The 16725-nt window shown below is 52.6% G+C and overlaps 6 protein-coding genes across 6 annotated transcripts; 4 read left to right on the plus strand and 2 right to left on the minus strand.

Annotated features, from left to right (window-relative positions):
* Positions 1 to 1205: 1205 nt before the first annotated feature.
* Positions 1206 to 3623, plus strand: N7539_007126 (OPT family oligopeptide transporter; the record flags this gene model as incomplete). The annotated part of the gene is made up of 1 exon (XM_056936727.1): positions 1206 to 3623. One exon carries the CDS (start codon positions 1206 to 1208, stop codon positions 3621 to 3623), a length of 2418 nt encoding a protein of 805 aa, XP_056787526.1.
* A 582-nt stretch (positions 3624 to 4205) lies between these two features.
* N7539_007127 (histone H2A.Z-specific chaperone CHZ1) lies at positions 4206 to 4926 on the plus strand (the record flags this gene model as incomplete). Its single annotated transcript, XM_056936728.1, has 2 exons — positions 4206 to 4349; positions 4744 to 4926. The coding sequence occupies 2 exons, from the start codon at positions 4206 to 4208 to the stop codon at positions 4924 to 4926; spliced, it is 327 nt and encodes a 108-aa protein (XP_056787527.1).
* Positions 4927 to 6505: 1579 nt separating this feature from the next.
* On the plus strand, positions 6506 to 7257 carry N7539_007128 (SNARE domain- containing protein; the record flags this gene model as incomplete). The annotated part of the gene is made up of 3 exons (XM_056936729.1): positions 6506 to 6702; positions 6820 to 6913; positions 7054 to 7257. Coding segments are annotated over 3 exons (495 nt in total), but the record flags the coding sequence as incomplete, so codon positions are not given.
* Positions 7258 to 8077: 820 nt separating this feature from the next.
* On the minus strand, positions 8078 to 9391 carry N7539_007129 (uncharacterized protein; the record flags this gene model as incomplete). Its single annotated transcript, XM_056936730.1, has 2 exons — positions 8078 to 9265; positions 9359 to 9391. 2 exons carry the CDS (start codon positions 9389 to 9391, stop codon positions 8078 to 8080), a joined length of 1221 nt encoding a protein of 406 aa, XP_056787529.1.
* A 1786-nt stretch (positions 9392 to 11177) lies between these two features.
* N7539_007130 (Endochitinase A1) lies at positions 11178 to 13899 on the plus strand (the record flags this gene model as incomplete). The annotated part of the gene is made up of 2 exons (XM_056936731.1): positions 11178 to 11398; positions 11421 to 13899. The coding sequence occupies 2 exons, from the start codon at positions 11178 to 11180 to the stop codon at positions 13897 to 13899; spliced, it is 2700 nt and encodes an 899-aa protein (XP_056787530.1).
* Positions 13900 to 14250: 351 nt separating this feature from the next.
* Positions 14251 to 15519, minus strand: N7539_007131 (uncharacterized protein; the record flags this gene model as incomplete). The annotated part of the gene is made up of 1 exon (XM_056936732.1): positions 14251 to 15519. One exon carries the CDS (start codon positions 15517 to 15519, stop codon positions 14251 to 14253), a length of 1269 nt encoding a protein of 422 aa, XP_056787531.1.
* Positions 15520 to 16725: the final 1206 nt, after the last annotated feature.

Below are 16725 nucleotides of genomic sequence, written 5' to 3' on the forward strand. Positions count from 1 at the left end.
GCAGAGCGCTCACAAATGGGAAGATAATCGTTCCGCGCTGCGCTGCGTGGGTACCCACATGGTTCGGAACATTCCCGTCGGTCCAGAATCGACGGATGCCCGGACACCTTATCAGAGTTTCATATCGAACCCCGACTCGTACTACTACAGAACTTACCGGGACGCTAAGGATCTAGTGAACAAATCCTGTTATATTGTTGTTCAACCATAGCGAAGCACGAAGGGAAGATAAGAAAAGATAAAGGATAGACCGGCTGCTTCGACCACGGTTGCTCCCCGAAAATGTGCCGTGTGTCAGCGGGTGAGTAATCCCGAGTTACACGAATCATGCATCTACCAGATCCTCGAATCCAATATTCGTATATACACGGGTATACTTTGCAGCAAGTAATCCGTAGCTTGCAGATATGTATTCCTCCAGCACAGGGTGTCTTGATGAATCTTCAGAAACCTCCCTGCGGGTGTAACGGGTCAGTCATGAGGCAATGCAAGGAATCGACGACACCTTCCATCCTGTCGCTAGAAGGTGACAAATCCAACGGAGAAGTGACACACCAAAACCTCACGATGCTGGATCGTAAATCTCAAAGATCGGACCGGAATTCCCTACTTGAAAGGCAGTGGAGACAGTGGGCGCGCCGGCCTGATAACGCCATCGGCACCTCTCCTCACTGGCCGATAAACTCTAATTCGGACCCATCCAGTTTATCCAGTTTAAGCTCTTCAAGCTTTCGACCGGTGGTGACTCGGTCGCCATCTGATCGATTCTGTCGATGCCGTGCTTGCGCAGCGAGCAATTGCAGGGAAAAAGCGTCTGTGGGCCGAATTCTTGCTCCAATCCGATTGGAATGCAACCGTGGATGCGGTCAAGTGGTTTTAGTGAGATTTCAGAAGGAGTCCTCGGACCTGCCGTTCGGGCATTCTTCGCTGTTTCTCATGATGGCGTCGCGAAAATGGGGTTCGCAGTCGCACCCCATCTTGTACGACTACGCTGCAGAAGTGAGACACGCGGAGATCAACCATGAATTCAATAGAAATGATATATTATCTCTCTATGGCTGTTTCCTTCTCCTCTTTCGCTTCACCATCTTCTTCTTGGTTGTCTCTTCCACCGCTTGTGCCCACGCGTACAACTCGCCGCCAGAACTGCGTATCAGAGGTTTCGAGACTTGAAACAGTCTCTACCTCAGTGATCGTTGTCAATCATGGCAATCACCGATATCTTCAAGCGGGGAGGCCGCCATGAGGCAGGAATCGCAGGATCAGAGGAGCGTACGACAGTGATCGTCACGGAGGACCATGTCGAAGTACCCGTGCCCTCGACCGGTAAACTGGAGGGTACCACGATCGACGAAGAGAAGGTGAAAGTCCTGGGCGAGACTGGGGCGATTGAACAGGAGAGTCACGAGAACCCGGAGATCGCTGCACTGCCCCTGCAAGTGCGCCAGTTGATTAACCTGACCGACGATCCCACCCTTCCAACCATCACTTTCCGGTACTTTGTCTTGTCGGCCTTGTTCGTCATCCCCGGTGCTTTCCTGTCGCAGATGAGCTATTTCCGAACCACCAAGGCGCCATACTCCGTCTTCTTCGTCCAGATTGCTTGTCACTATGCCGGCCACTTCCTGGCACGGACGCTACCGGCATGGAAGGTTCGCGTCCCCGGCACCAGCTGGGGATTCAGCTTGAATCCGGGCGCGTGGAGCATCAAGGAGCACGTCCTGGTCACCGTGACCGCGGCGTCGGGAGCGACCTATAATCTGGGATATACTCCCATTGTTCTGGCAGAGCTGTGGTACGGGTACCGAATGCCTCCCGCCGTGGCCATCTTCTTCATGCTCGCCATCGTGTGGATCGGATATGCCTTTGCGGCTCTGGCTCGCAGTATTCTACTCCCTGATCCGGAGTACATCTGGCCTCAAGCCTTGATGCAGACCACTCTCTTTGAGACCTTCCGCAAGACGGACAACTCCTCACGGCTGGCCCGACGCCAAATGAAGGTGTTTTTCTTCGCTCTCCTCGGCATGACCCTGTGGCAGTTCCTCCCTGAATATGTCTTTCCCTTCACCTCGTCGCTCGCGTTTCTCTGCTGGGTCGCGCCTCACAACCCCGTGGCCAATTTTATTGGATCCGGCCTCGGTGGCATGGGATTCCTCAATCTGAGTTTGGACTGGTCGAACATCAACTGGAACGGGTCTTCGATCATGTTGACTCCCTTCTGGACTCAAGTGATACTGTTCCTGGCCTTTGCTTTCAACTGCTGGGTCCTCATTCCTGCAGCGAAATGGGGCAACCTCGGCTCCTTCAAGCATGGGATCATGAGCAACTCTCTTATGCTGGGTAACGGCACGACTTATCCGACCACCAAAGTGCTCACGTCCGATTACCACCTCAACCAGACTGCCTTTGAGCAGTATGGACCTATGCATATGGGAGTCCAAAATATCTGGGCGACCTTCTTTGATTATGCCAAGCTCCCCGCTGCCGTTACCTGGATTGCCACTTTTGGCTTCTCTCAAATCCGGGCCAACCTGCGCAAGGTCCAGGAAAACCGCAAGGCGACCAAGGCTGCCAAGGCCGCTGGAGCCGCTTCCAACGGCCAAGGACAGGGTATTCATTACGCCTACCATGACCGACTGAACGTGATTCAGCGGCAATACAAGGAAATTCCTCACTGGTGGTATCTCGTGCTGTTTCTGGCTGGCTTTGTCACGCTAATTGCGTGTCTGGCGTGCGGATACCTGTTCATCCCCATCTGGACTCTCTTCGTCGCCTTGGCCAGCGCTGCCATTTTCATCATCCCTTTTGCATGGCTCTATGCGATCTCGAATTACCAACTGTCGACTGGATCCTTCAATGAGCTTATGTATGGATACATGGTACACACCAAGGCGGGCTCGAATCATCAGCATCCTTGTGGACCCTCGGTGTACGGCGCCATCGCCGGCGATGCGTGGTATCGCGCGCAGTACATGTTACAGGACCAGAAGATCGGCCACTACATGCACATTCCGCCTCGCGAGATCTTCTTTTCTCAGATCTTCGGCACCTGCATGGGAGTGCCGATCAACTACGGGGTCATCCGGTGGATCATGGACACCAAGGGCGAGTATATCACGGGACAGAAGGTTGACCCTCTTAACCAGTGGACGGGTCAAAGCCTCCGCAACTCCAACACGATGGGTGTCCAGTATGCCATTCTCGGTCCCAAGCGTCTCTTTGCTGAATCTCAGATGGCGGCGCTGCCTTGGTCGTTCCTGGTGGGCGCCGTGATCCCTCCCATCTTGTACATTTTCCACCGCATGTTCCCGCGCCTGCGGATTGATTTGTGGAACGTCAGTATCTTCTTCGGGGGACTGGCCGTGTTCTACGGCAATGTCAGCACCGGCTACACGTCCGCCCTCATTGGAGGGTGGATTGTGATGTACTGGGCGTATCGCAAGCATTTTGAAGTGTGGAAGCGGTATAACTATCTGGTTGCGGCGGCGTTTGATGCTGGGTTCAACTTGAATATGCTGCTGATCTTCTTGTTCTTCGGGGCCGGCAAGAAAGTGTCTATGCCCGGGTGGTGGGGCAACAATGGGGAGTCCGTTGAGCGATGCTTTGCGTTGAACAAGGGTTGATGGATGAGTTTGATGTCGATGACGATTGAAACGATGCATTGCTATCTCAGTAGCATCACTGGTTTACCATGACTGAATACGATTAATGATTCGGATAGGATTGCTGTTACCCATCTCTGACCGTAGACTGGATCTGGTCGAGTCAGAAGCAGAAACAACGTAGAGGATTCTATCTCAACGGACAACTGCCCCGTCCAAGTTTAGTGTCCATTCCGGCGTGCTTCGAAAGGCCAGGTTTGCACTGGAGAAAAGATGCAAAACGTCACGGGCGCCAGCAAGTTCCAGACAGCCCGCCGATCAGAGCGGCCTGAGGGTCTGGCCCCACCACAACGAATCACACCCCCAACTCACAGAGCCCGTCCCTTGCTGTCGCCGGGTTGTTTGGGTTGGAAAGCTACAAACAACCTTTTGCAGACCGTCTCTTTCCCATTTTCTCAGCATCACTTCACTGTCTTCCACATTACTTTCTCTCTCTCTCTCTCCTCTTCTTTTCTTTCCGCACCGCGGTCTCTCCACCGGTTGCAACCTTTGGCTTCCACGCTCTTCTCTTCATCACCACTCCATTCTCACATCGCCTCCATAATGGGTGACCACGCTACTACCAACAACCCCTCCTCCTCCACCACCGAGGCCGCCCTTGCGGACAAGGGCAAGGGCAAGGCTCAGGACCCTGACATGAGCATGGAGGATGACAGTGACTCGGAATCGGACAATGGTGAAGAAATGGTAGGTTGAGAATGCGCTGTTTGCGAATATCCTGATTGTGCTGTGCGGTGCGCCGGGGACCTTTTTGTCTGCACCTGTGGAAGGGACTTTGAAGAGCATTGGGTATCAGAACTGACAGTTTTCCATAGGTCGAGACTGGTACGTGAATGCCCGTTACGGTACTTTCTTAGTATAGCACCTCCGCCGTCTGTCGTCCACGGCATGCATCGCGATTCGTGCAAGAGCTCGACTCGCGCGCGCCCTCACTCGTTCCTCACCACACAGCCACCTGCACCCCCTTCTCCACATTCGCATACAAGACCGCCGCATCGCCCATCCCTGCTCCAGCTCGCGACCCCTTTCTTGACGAGTCTCTATCGCTAATTTCACCCCCTCGCTTGGTTTAGTTGACGAGGAAGAAGCCAACGATGACCTGGAACCTATCTCCGAAACGAACATTATCAACGGCGGTCGTCGCACCCGCGGCAAGAAGATCGACTGGGAGGAAGTGCGCAAGACCTCGGATGACATGGACGACGAAGAGGATGACGATGAGGACTACCAGGGTGGTGCTGATGAGGACCAGATGCGCGACTAGGCTCCCTGGAGTCTCTGAAGACTGGGAGATTGGGTAATGAGATGTGACTTTTGAGTTTCTGAGTTCTCGACGAGGCTTATGCCTGTGCCAACTAGGCTTAGCCTCTGGACCCGAGCCCGAGCTCTGAGTCGGGACTTGTTGATGAAAATGAAAATGGGACATGAACCGAATTGAAAAATAAATGACTTTGCCTCTTTCTATCCTCTTTTGAAACATGTTCTCTTACACTTCGTTGTCGAGCTATTGTCCCATGGACTGCGCTACTGAGTACGTCTGCGATCACTTCGTGCATAGATGATGATCTGGGGTTTGATCTACAGTTTGATCCAGGCTAGCTTCTGGGTGAGAACTGGTGAATCTGTCACCTGTCATGGCGTAATACGGTACAAGACCTCGAGCCGGGCACTCCTTGAATGGCAATGAATCTGATAACAGGGCGTATTACTCGGATTCAGAACAAGAGATCTACAAATCTATTGGAAGCATTGCTACCATCCTGGTCATCTGCTTACTATTTATCAGCGAAGGTACAAAATCGAACTCGTCTGCTTCACGCAAAGAGGCTGGAAAGCACCGGGAATGGATGTTAGATGGGTATCTAGAATTGGAGTACAGCAAGCAACTTGCTTGATGTCTGTGAGGGACTCTGTCATCATGACGGGCAGGACAGAAGACGAAATTGAGTTCAGTATATATACCTGCTGGAAGCATACCATATTAGAGTCAAGTGTGAGAGATAGCTAAACAGTGAACATAGCCACATGCCACATACCACATATCATACTAAATACTTGACAAGTGGATACGTTGACAGTGACACTACCGTACTTCAGAGACAGCGTAGCTTGCCACTGACCCCATCACGTGCAATAACCCTCAATGTCCCGTCTCGGTCTCGACCAGCAACAAGACAAAGCGCACAGGCCACCTTTGCTTCTCCCGTGGGCGATGGTGTCACTACTCACTACAGCACCGCGTCTCCGCAAACATTCAAAAAGGCCAACCCGCATCCCATAAACAAAAACAAAAAAACTGGAGCCGCTCGGAAATAGCAACTCCCTCGCACTGGAAAGGAGGACTAACTAAGCTCCTTTTAGCTCGTTCCACCCCAGTGTCCAGTGTCCAGTGTCCACCACCACCACTACCTAACCCTCCCACCAGAACGTCCACCCTTGAAAAGCAAGGCAATGGTCCTGCCTCGACGCTAAAACTAGAAAAGAAACCACCCCCACTCACATTGATATTGATATTGATACTGATATGAAATAAATTGCCCTGTCCTGTCCTGTCCTTTGCTGTCTGTCCTGGCCCAGAGAGATATCCTTAAGGGACGGTTTCCCTTGGACCATCACTATCCCCCCGACCTTTGAGAGGTCGGTCTATCTCGAGTGTCGATGGCTTCACGGTTAGTCTTGCTTTCCCTGGTGTCTCTCCTGTTTGTTTCCCTTGCTTTTGGGACTAGGAGTTACCCGGCGCACGCACGCGACGCAGAGATTCGTGCGAGCGCATCATCCTGGGTTTTGTTTTGCTCTCTCGGCACGCCGGACTGACATCGTGATCGTTTGCTCCGGCGCATAGATTCCCACGTCAACGAGACCCGCGCCCGTCATCCTCCCTTTTCGACTCCTATGGCGGCGGTGCCAGTTCCCGACCCGCGAGCAGATCTCCTGCCTCGGTAGGTGGATACGGATATGGAGGCTACGCGGGACCAGCAGCGACTGCGTACCCTAATACGAATGGAAATGCTGGATTTCGCAGTGTGACACCTGATAAGAAGTATGTTCGTTTGCTGGCGGGACAAAGATAGAACGAGGTCCCGCACGAGGAGATTCCCACACACTTCGGAAGTATCTTGACAAGCGCAGTGCTAATGATTGTCGCGCTGAGGGTTAGGGGCCATTACTCCGACGCGGTTCTCTCGTCGCTCGAATCGCAGAATGATGCCGAAGTTGAAGGAATTACGGCCAAAGTGAAGATGTTGAAGGATGTAAGTGTTGGCTATACATGATTCACGCATGCTCGATCAGCAGCAGCAATTCTCTGTCCCTGTCTGTTGACCGATCTCGAGAGCAACGAGAGGTTAAAGTTGCGGGAAGACTAGGACTAACATTCATATGAACTGCTCAGATGACGATAGCAATCGGCGATGAAATCCGCGACACCTCCTACATCAACACACTCGAAAATTCTTTCGAAAGCACTCGCGTCCGATTACGTGGGAACATGACTCGGATGCTTCGCATGGCCGAGCGAACTGGCATCAGCTGGAAAGTCTGGCTGGCCTTCTTCTTTGCCGTGTTCCTGCTTTTCTTCTACGTGTGGTTGTTCTGAAAACGCCGACACACCACACATTCTGCCGGTTCCCGTGGTTTTTGCCTTGACTCCTTGGTCTTTGCAGGCCGAGTCCAGTGACGAGTGTATATGGACATGGTGCGGTCTTGACGGCGGAGAATCATGTTCTCCGCTTCGGACAGAATTCGATGGAGCGTGAATGAGACGCAAGTCTCTGGCACTTTGTAATGTCGATGTCTGCATTCGAAATCGTGTCCGTCGAAGGTGCGACTGATGTAGGCTCAGTCTCAGGGCCCGCCAGCCTGGCTCTGGGTCTTTGCACGAGTTTTCGTTTCGTCCGCGGTGAATCGGCCAGGTCTCGTGACTCCCCTTTCCCCAACATCAGAGTACGGCACATTCTATATAAGATGCCCGGCCATTCGACCTGTGTATACTGCATAGCGTCCAGTAGCCGGCACGAACAAGCTTGAGGGGGCCCCTGGGCTGGGAAACGTCGATATACCTAATAATTCCTCTTTGTACATAGCGCTTTTGCTCTCACTTTCTTTTGACGACAATGCAAGTATTCTTATCGTGGGAGTGTTACGGCTTTACAACTCTTTACGGGCTCAGGGCGCGATGGGATAACTTGAATGTGATTTGCGAAGAACTTGCAGCGTTGACGGCACATGGGGAACTGATTCGACCATAGCGAAGGCAAATCAGGCCTCATGAATGAAGCCAAGGGCTGGGACACGCGACCTTGATGTTTTCCGATAACCCGCCTCCACCTTTTTGAAAACGCCGCAAACCGATGACATCGCCGAAAGAAACGAACGACACAAAAGAAAGGCACCAGGAACGATGGGAATACACCACCTCAATTAAGGCTATCCCGCGGACCACCAATACGACGAGGATACCGTCGGCCAAATCCACTCGGTCGACCACTCCCTTGACTGGTCATCGATGCGCGCAGATCATCCTCTTCATAGAGCATACTGCTTGAATCAAAGGCATCACCACCACCACTCCAGCGATTGATGAATCGCCGTTGTGCCTCCGTCTCACCTGCGCCGCTAGGACGGGGACGACGCATGAACGGCGGTGTCGGCAGGCCATGTCTATTTGGCGTGCTGGTTCGGAAATTGCCCGTGCGAGGACGTGTGATGCTTCCTGGACCAGAAGAACTGATGTTTTGTCCTTCGTTCTCTTCGTTCTCTTCGTCCTCGTATTCATCCTCTGTGTCTGTGTGCTGCCATTCACCCTCCTCTTCTTCTTCCTCATCTGCATCTGCATCGGGGATCTCGTCGTCCAGATCGCGGGTGATATCACCCTCCTCCACCGCGTCTTCATACTCATCCAGCTCGCTTCCCTCCTCGTCCTCGTCCTCATCCTCGTCCTCCGCTTCAGGAACATCCGCGTCCAAATCAGGCTGATTATCAAAATCCTCATCAACCTCCTCCGCATATAATCCCGACTCATCCCCATAGCCATCATTCGGATACCCCTCTGGAATCTCGTCGTCCAGATCCCGTTCCATATACCCCTCCTCATCCTCCTCCAAGCCTTCCTCGCCCTCCTCCACCAACCCTTCCTCCGCATCCGCATCCGGAATCTCATCATCCAAATCTCTCTCCATGCCTTCTTCATCCCCGCCCTCCTCCCCTTCCCCCATCGTCATACCCTCCGCCGCCGCCGCCATCGCCGCAGCTTCCTGCTCCGCGGCCAATGCAGCGAGCGCCTCTTCGCGCTCGGCTTCTTCTTCTTTCATGCCGAGCATGGTCTTGGCACATCCCGCCGGGCGGATCCAGGAGGACCCGAAGCAGGCAATGGTGGTTTTGCGGGCGCGGAGGTTGCGCTCTTCGGTCTGGAGCGTGGAGAGAGTTAGATCGGAGGTGCGAAAGGCGTGGAAAGCTTCGCTACGGCGGAGCGGGTTGGAGGATGAGGAGGAGGTTGTTGTTTGGGCATTGGTGCGGCGATGTGGGTGGTTGAGATGTGCTTCGGAGCTCGGATGTTGAGAGGAGGAGCGGTAGGGATTCGAGGGACCGAACCAAAGTTCGTGGGACTGATGAGTGAGAAGGTCAATGAATGTGTCTCATGACTCGGAGAGGAGTTCAAGTAAAGAGCAGGAAGTATCAGCATGTTCCGCGAGACTCACATCTTGCGGCGCAAGAAACGGCAGTGAAAGCATTGTTGCGAACTTGCGAGTGATCGAGTGAGTTCTAGCCTCGAGTCCTTGATCTGAAGATACTCGTGTATGACACAGGCGCAGCTTAGACGCGGTGGAAAAAATCCTGTTTCAAAGTCGAAAGGTAAAGCGCGCCGCAGTCAAGAGCGTGGAGATGCAATCCAGCGCATTTGTGGACGCACGGAGCTGCGCGCAAAAAAGCACGGTTCCCGCGGTGATCACGATCGGGGTGTGGAGAGCTTGTGCATAAAGAAGCTCAGCGAAGGTTTGGGTTGCGCAAGAGTTGTCGTACAATTGAAGTAAGGTGATATTATACGATCTTTTGTATTCGAGTATATGTCGGGGACAGCTGGTCCTCGATGCTAGTTGGCGATATTGGAATTCGACTTTGATGGGGCAGTTGGTGCAGCAGGGCGGAGAAGGTGGGAAAGCTCCGCGGCCTGAATCGTGGAATTCTAGGCGGTGGTAGACCCAAGTAGGGAATCTGTGATGAAGTCTAACCACTACTTATCCGAGAATAGGTGAAATTACTATACGTCTTACTTCTTAGCATTTAGGTTCTTGGAGAAAAGCGAAGTATTAAAATCTGTCTCAGAGCAACTTGTCTCTTTGGGCATTACGAGTCTAGCAATCTATGTAGCTCATCATAGCCAAATCTCGTAGCTGCACAAGTCACCACTCTTGGTCATGTGTTCGATCACATGCTCCAAGTTACATTCATAGCTGGCGAGCACTTCCCGGCCTCGTTATATGACTGTGCTCAGGTGCTGTAATTGACCCACTGACCATGTGGCCGTTTGCTCGTCTCCATTGATGACTGACGGTCTATCTGCTCAAAGTTCAACTGGGCAAGGCCATGCACAAGTGCAGGATTTCCTTGCACCACGTTCGACGTGGCAACTGGTCCGTGCCTGTGATCTGGACTCTCGACCCTCTCTTCCTTGACCTTCAGGCTGAGGAAACTCGACAATGAACTCAGTCTTGCTATCTGGGGTTTGAGAGATCTTCAACTCTCGAAGTCTGGGATATCCATCCGTTTGAGCCCAGAATTGATACAAGAGTACTGCATTCAGTGCATTGTCTCTTTAGGTTATCAACTCCGGAGCTTCTCAGACAGGGGCCACCGCAATGAATTTGCATCTTTGAAGCGACTGTCAGGGCGCAGATCTCGCCATCTAAACTAGATCTGGATCTGTGTGACCGGTGCGCCACTCGGGTCTCATCAACGGACCCCGCGAGATGTCTGATCTCCTTTTTGTCCAATGGCCCACAAGTCTCCCATTTCAAGGCCTTGGTCTCGACTAACTGATCGCAAGTGAAAAACAAACCATCTCGGGCATCCCGATGAACTATCGAAACGCCACGGCTGACAAGCCTGGCCAGACTCCACTTTTGCCCAACTCGCGTGGCCTAAGTAACCGACCCGAGACTCTGTCTACCTTTCCGACCCCCAGGAAAGAGACATTCGATGCGAGCTTGGTCTTGGCAAAAAAAGCGGGAAGTGGAAATCATGAAGAGCAGACTTGCTTGCCGACCAATCTATACGGACTCGATGAGTGGCGTGCGCCACGGGAGGAGTCCGAAAAGTCGGCTTTGCGCAGTGGTTCCTCGTATTAACTTCGGCTGATCGCCTATGAGAGTTGATATAATCGAGTGTTCCCAGTTTTGATTGCTGGCTCAGGCCTTGATTTTGATTTAATCTCTACGGAGCTCCACAGTCAGTCGTTAATCTTTGACACGCCCATTGAGTCCGGAATCTTTTCACTCGTTCTTTTCCTCACATTGTGTCATGACGCCCTCCCCCTGGTGGCTCACAGTCGCCGTTGGTGCCCAGCTTGCGCGAGCAATTCCTACCTCGGTATCCAGTGATGGTGTGACTTGCACCGATGTGGTAGTCGATTCTCCCAATCTGTTCGTCAATCCTTCGTGGGAAGATGGAACAGGAGCATGGTCATATGTTGTGCCTGTTTCATTGGCAACGTCGCCCGTGAGTGACGGATCTAAATCTCTGTACGTGACCCCAATCATGGAGAATGACCGAGTTCAACCCTGATTTTCGACACGAAATCTACTGTAGAAATCCGTACAGCCAATATTCATACAACATGGTGTCGCAGACCGTGTACGGTCTTGTGCCCGGCTCTCAATACACCGTGTCCATCGACATCCAGGGAGTCGTGAGCCCCAACTACGCCGTGACCGAGCAATGCGCCTACTATCTCTTTCACACAAGCCTGAATACGGACAATTTGATAGCCCGTAACGTCCAATCGTTCAGTAGAGCAACGAACCAATGGCTCACGGTTGAAGGATTGTACACCGCGAGCTCCAGCATTGATCTCTTTGGATTTTACATCTCCTGCACCCCATATCGCAACCCCGTCATCTTCAATGTGTATCTGGACAATGCTAAGTTGATCGGTCCTCCAACCACCACTCAATCCTGCACCACAGTGACTCCGACATCAACCGCGACTCCAACTACTGCGATCACTACGACTAGCACGCCTTCATCGGTGCCAGTCCTCACTACCACCTCAGTCACATCGCCAGCTTCAAGCACCTCGGTGACGAGTCCGCTGCCGGTCTCGCCATCATCCACTCCTTCACCTACGCCATCACCTTCATCAACTCCTGTTGTAATTTCTTCCAGCACTCCTATTGCATCCAGCATTCCTATTGCCTCGAGCACTTCTGTTGCTTCCAGCACGCCTATTGCTTTTAGCACTCCTATTGCTTCTAGCACTCCTGTCGCTTCCCGCAGTCCCGTTGCTCCTATTGCTTCCAGCACGCCTATTGCCTCAAGCACTCCTATTGCTTCTAGCACTCCTGTCGCTTCCAGCACGCCTATTGCTCCTATCGCCTCCAGCACTCCTATCGCTTCCAGCACTCCTATCGCTTCCAGCACTCCTATCGCTTCCAGCACTCCTATCGCTTCCAGCACTCCTATTGCCTCAAGCACTCCTATTGCCTCAAGCACTCCTATTGCCTCAAGCACTCCTGTTGCATCCAGCATTCCTATTGCCTCGAGCATTCCTATTGCCTCGAGCACTCCTATCGCTTCCAGCACGCCTATTGCTCCTATTGCTTCCAGCACTCCCATTGCATCCAGTACCCCTATTGCCTCGAGTACTCCTATTACTTCCCGCACCTCTGTTGCTTCCAGCATCCCTATCGCGTCTAGCTCACCGATTACCGCCAGTACTTCTGCGGTCCCCACCACACCAATCATCTCAGTCTCTCCTTCAGTCTCGTCGCCCTCTCCTTTGCCGTCCTCTGTGCATGCTTCCTCAAGCATCATCACCACCTCTAGCTCCCCCATCGCAAATACAGTGACTGTGTCGAGCGACTCGGGATCGTCTAGCATCCCGAATGCTTCCAGCTCTTCAGTAGTTACGTCAGCTTCAGCAACTTCTGCTTCTGCCAGTGGTATCACTTCCGGTACAAGTGTTCAACAGACTACTTCCACTTCCACTTCCACAGGCGTGATTTCGACCAGTCAAGGCTCAGTGTCTTTTAGCAGTGGATCTTTGAGCGTGCCAGCTTCGTCTCCAGCCGGCGGTTCAGCTAGCAGTGTGGACACTACGGTCACTAGCACCGGCGTGGCAGTGACGACTTCAACCGTGTATACCACACGTACAGCCACTATCACTGCTTGCCCTTCGACCGTAACTGATTGCCCTGCGCGGTCTCGGACTACCTACGTCACTACGGAAACAATTTATCTCTCCACAACGGTCTGCCCTGTGTCTGCCACCGTGACCGGTGCTCATGCTAGCACTGCCACCGCGACCAACGTTCCAGTTGGTTTCTCCGCGGGATCTTCTCAGCCAGGCCAGCAATTCACCACTTCCACAATCTTCTCGACCCGCACTGCAACGGTGACGGCCTGTCCTTCTCACGTGAAGAACTGCCCTGCCTCGGCCAAGACTACTTCAGTTGTTACGGAAACCGTGCTCGTATCCACCACTGTGTGTCCCATCACTGCATCCATTTCATCGATCGGGACTGGCACAGCTGCAGCACAGGCGTCTCAAACGACCTCAATTGCACCCGTGGTCTCTGTATCTCCAGTCTTCAGCACCCGAACTGCCACAACCAAAGCGTGCCCAACGGGCCTGACCAGTTGTCCAGCCACTGCCATGACCACGCAGACCACGACGGAGACCATCCTCGTCGGCCAGTCCACGTACACTTTTCCCACGAGCTCTTCCGGGTCGCTTGCCCCTAGCACGGCGTCTACGCCGCTCCACGGATCTGTTGCCGTCTCTCCAGTGAGCATGAACAGTCCTCCCCTGGGCGTGGGCCACCAACAAGCGAGCGCCTCCACTGCCCACGGCCAGGGTATGCTGACCACCGCAACGCCGTCTCTCGTTCCTTCGACGACAACAGCGGTTTCTCAGACGACGACGCCCTTGTTCTCCGGTGCCGACCCCATCATTAGCCGCACGAGCTGGATGCCGGCTGTTGCCTCTTTCGCTTGTATTTGGCTCGCTCTTCTATACCTGTGAACTTGATCGGAACTGATCGATCTGTGTTGTTTATACTCACTCTGGACGAAGTACATATCCTAGAATTTAATATTGTAGCTATTCTAATCAGAATTCTCAAATCTTTTATTCAACACTCGAGCTTCCACATCAGGATATCTTCAACACTTCTCCTGGGCGCACATTCCGCACTGTAATCTCACTCCTCACCAAGTCAATAACTCATAAGAACCCACCACGCCACAGATACAAGCTCGACATCCGACCTGAGCTTCATCCCAAAAACCCATGACCTATAGTATTAGGTCCACATTCATACAGATACCACACAGACACCGCATCACCATCAGCACCACACTGAACCCCCATACCTCACTCACTCGCACCCTCCAACCCCACCAGCCTCGTCCCCGTCGTCAAAACAGGCGCATCCCTCCTACCAAGCGGCAACTTGGCCTTTCGATCCAGAATCGGCTCGATATCCTCCAGCGAGCGCCTCGTGGATCTACCGCGGGCATATTCGGGGATCACCCAATTCAGCGGACTATACGCGTCTTCGTCGGAGTCGCGGTCCAGGTCCAGATAGTATTGGAGTCCCTTTCTGCCGAAGAAGTAGTTGGCGAAGGGGAGGGCTTCGTCGGGGTCCGGGATGGGTGAGGAGGGGCAGGCAGGAGGAGGTCTTTGGTATTTGGGGGTGAATTGAAAGGTTGATGGATTGGTGTGTTGCTGGTGCTGGTGCTGGTGATCGGTGCGGCTCTGTTGTTCTTTATGGGAGTGGGAATCGGGGTGGTGGGAGTCTGATGGGAGGGTTGGCTGGTCTTGTTGGGGACGGTATGTGTATGCGTTGAGAAAGGGTGGATTGTCTGTGTGTTGACGGTGTTGTGTAGCGATTCTCTTGGGGCTCATAGATATGTTGTGGTTGTTCGAGCGGAATGTGAACCAAGATGACATTGACTTGAGATGTTGGAGTGCGGCTTCATACTTGGGCTTGGGATCAAGTTCGGCGTCGAGTCCGACCTGTTGCTCATCGACTTGTAAATCAATAGGCCGGTCAGTCGGATCTGTTTGGCGTGCAACATACTCATCTCTAGTCTGCGTCTGTGACATCTTGTCGCCCGCACGAGATACTGTTTCACATATCGCATCGACATCATCGCCCACCACGACCGAGTCGGCTATCCTCTCCGACCCCCTTTCACTCTGAACCTCGCCCTCCCCCTCTTCAATCAACACGTATTCACGACTCCGCCTCTCATCGTCCACACAACCACCACCCCAATCCTCGCCACAAGTCGACTCCAACGTCGACCCTCCTCTCTCCATATCCTCCCTCCTCACATGCAAGCTCATCGTCCTGTCCCAATCTCCCTCTCCAAGCTTGCGCGGATCTCCCCCCGTCTCAGTCCCAGCATACTCCATCGTCAACTCTACCTCTACATCTTCACTCTCGCTCTCGCTCCTATCCTCCCCCTCATACCCATACCCATACCCATACCTCCGCCCACACTCAACCAACCACTTCGGATCCTCCAGGATCCCAAGCGCATAAGCAAGCGAGTACAGTGGTAGCGGACCATGGCGCACAATCTGGACCTGCAGCGCGATGAAGACGAAGAGCAGGAATTGGACTTCGTCAGTCATCGCGAGGTTCTCGTCCCTTCGTTACCCAGCAGATATAGGGTGGAAAGGTCCGTGGTTGGTCTGGTATTAGTCGGGCGTGGCGGGTCTGTTGTAGCTTCAAAGATTGTATGGCCTTAGCCGTGAGATGACTGGGTAGGGTGTACAAGGCAATCGCAGTAGAGACCGAGCTTGATAGCTCAGGCTTCAACAATCAAATAGTTCTCAAGATCGAGTTAACTAGACGTTTTTGTCCAGTCAATGTACAAAGTACAACCTCCCCCGGATATAGTCTCGAGTCTCCGAGTAAACCAGTCCACGCACCGGACCCTGTTCGATACACGCGAAGAGATCTGGCTGTCTATGGCGTTAACCGGAGAAGGAGAACCGTTTTTAAAAGGGACTGGGACCTTGGACTTGGGTCAAAGTCTAGCTACTTACCGTGGTGTTCATTGAGCGGAGCAATGACCATGAATGATTCAAGACAAGGGCTTGAACTAAAAGGTCCTTGTCGGGTTTAGTTTGCGTGGTAGAACAATGCGCTTGTTCAATGCGGTGGTCAGGGGGCTTTGTTCTAAGTCGGGAGCAGGGGAGCCCGAGGCAAAGAGAACAATGTGCTTTATGCAAGAACAAAGCTTGTCTTCTGGGATCCAAAGAACCTCAAGGGACTCGTTACAATGCTCGAATATACTGATCGTGTACGATAGGCTTCGAGCAATCGATGCTCGAGGGTTTGATGCCCATTTTCATGAACTCCAGCAGAAGATCAATAGACGTGCATAATTGTACTGGGGGCTTTTCAGAGGGAAAACACCATATACTCGGATAAAAAAATTCATTCATCGAAAACAGACAAGCGTGGGAGGTATGTACAACACTGGAAAAAACGAATAAAAGCAAAGATACCCAACAGAGAGAGACGCTCAACACGACAAAATACACGCTGCTCGTACATAGCCAGAAGCGAAGCATTCAAGAATATTCTCATCAAAGAAACATCAAAAGCATGGTCACCGACAAAAAATCATTCAGTCGTGTGGACCCAGAAGCAATGAGGTGACGAATAGTCATCATTTCATTTGGGCCTTCTGTCAAATGGTCAAGTAAGAGAGAAAGAAAGAAAAGAGGACCAGCCAACCGATTTTCACACTCCACAACGATGGATCGGTTTCCATCAAGTCGGTGGGGTCATGCAGGACATGTAGCCCAGAAAAATAGAAAAGTGTTTTG

The sequence above is a fragment of the Penicillium diatomitis genome (assembly GCF_028827545.1).
Source record: "Penicillium diatomitis strain IBT 30728 chromosome Unknown utg000010l_segment0_segment0, whole genome shotgun sequence".
NCBI classification, from domain to species: Eukaryota; Fungi; Ascomycota; class Eurotiomycetes; order Eurotiales; family Aspergillaceae; genus Penicillium; species Penicillium diatomitis.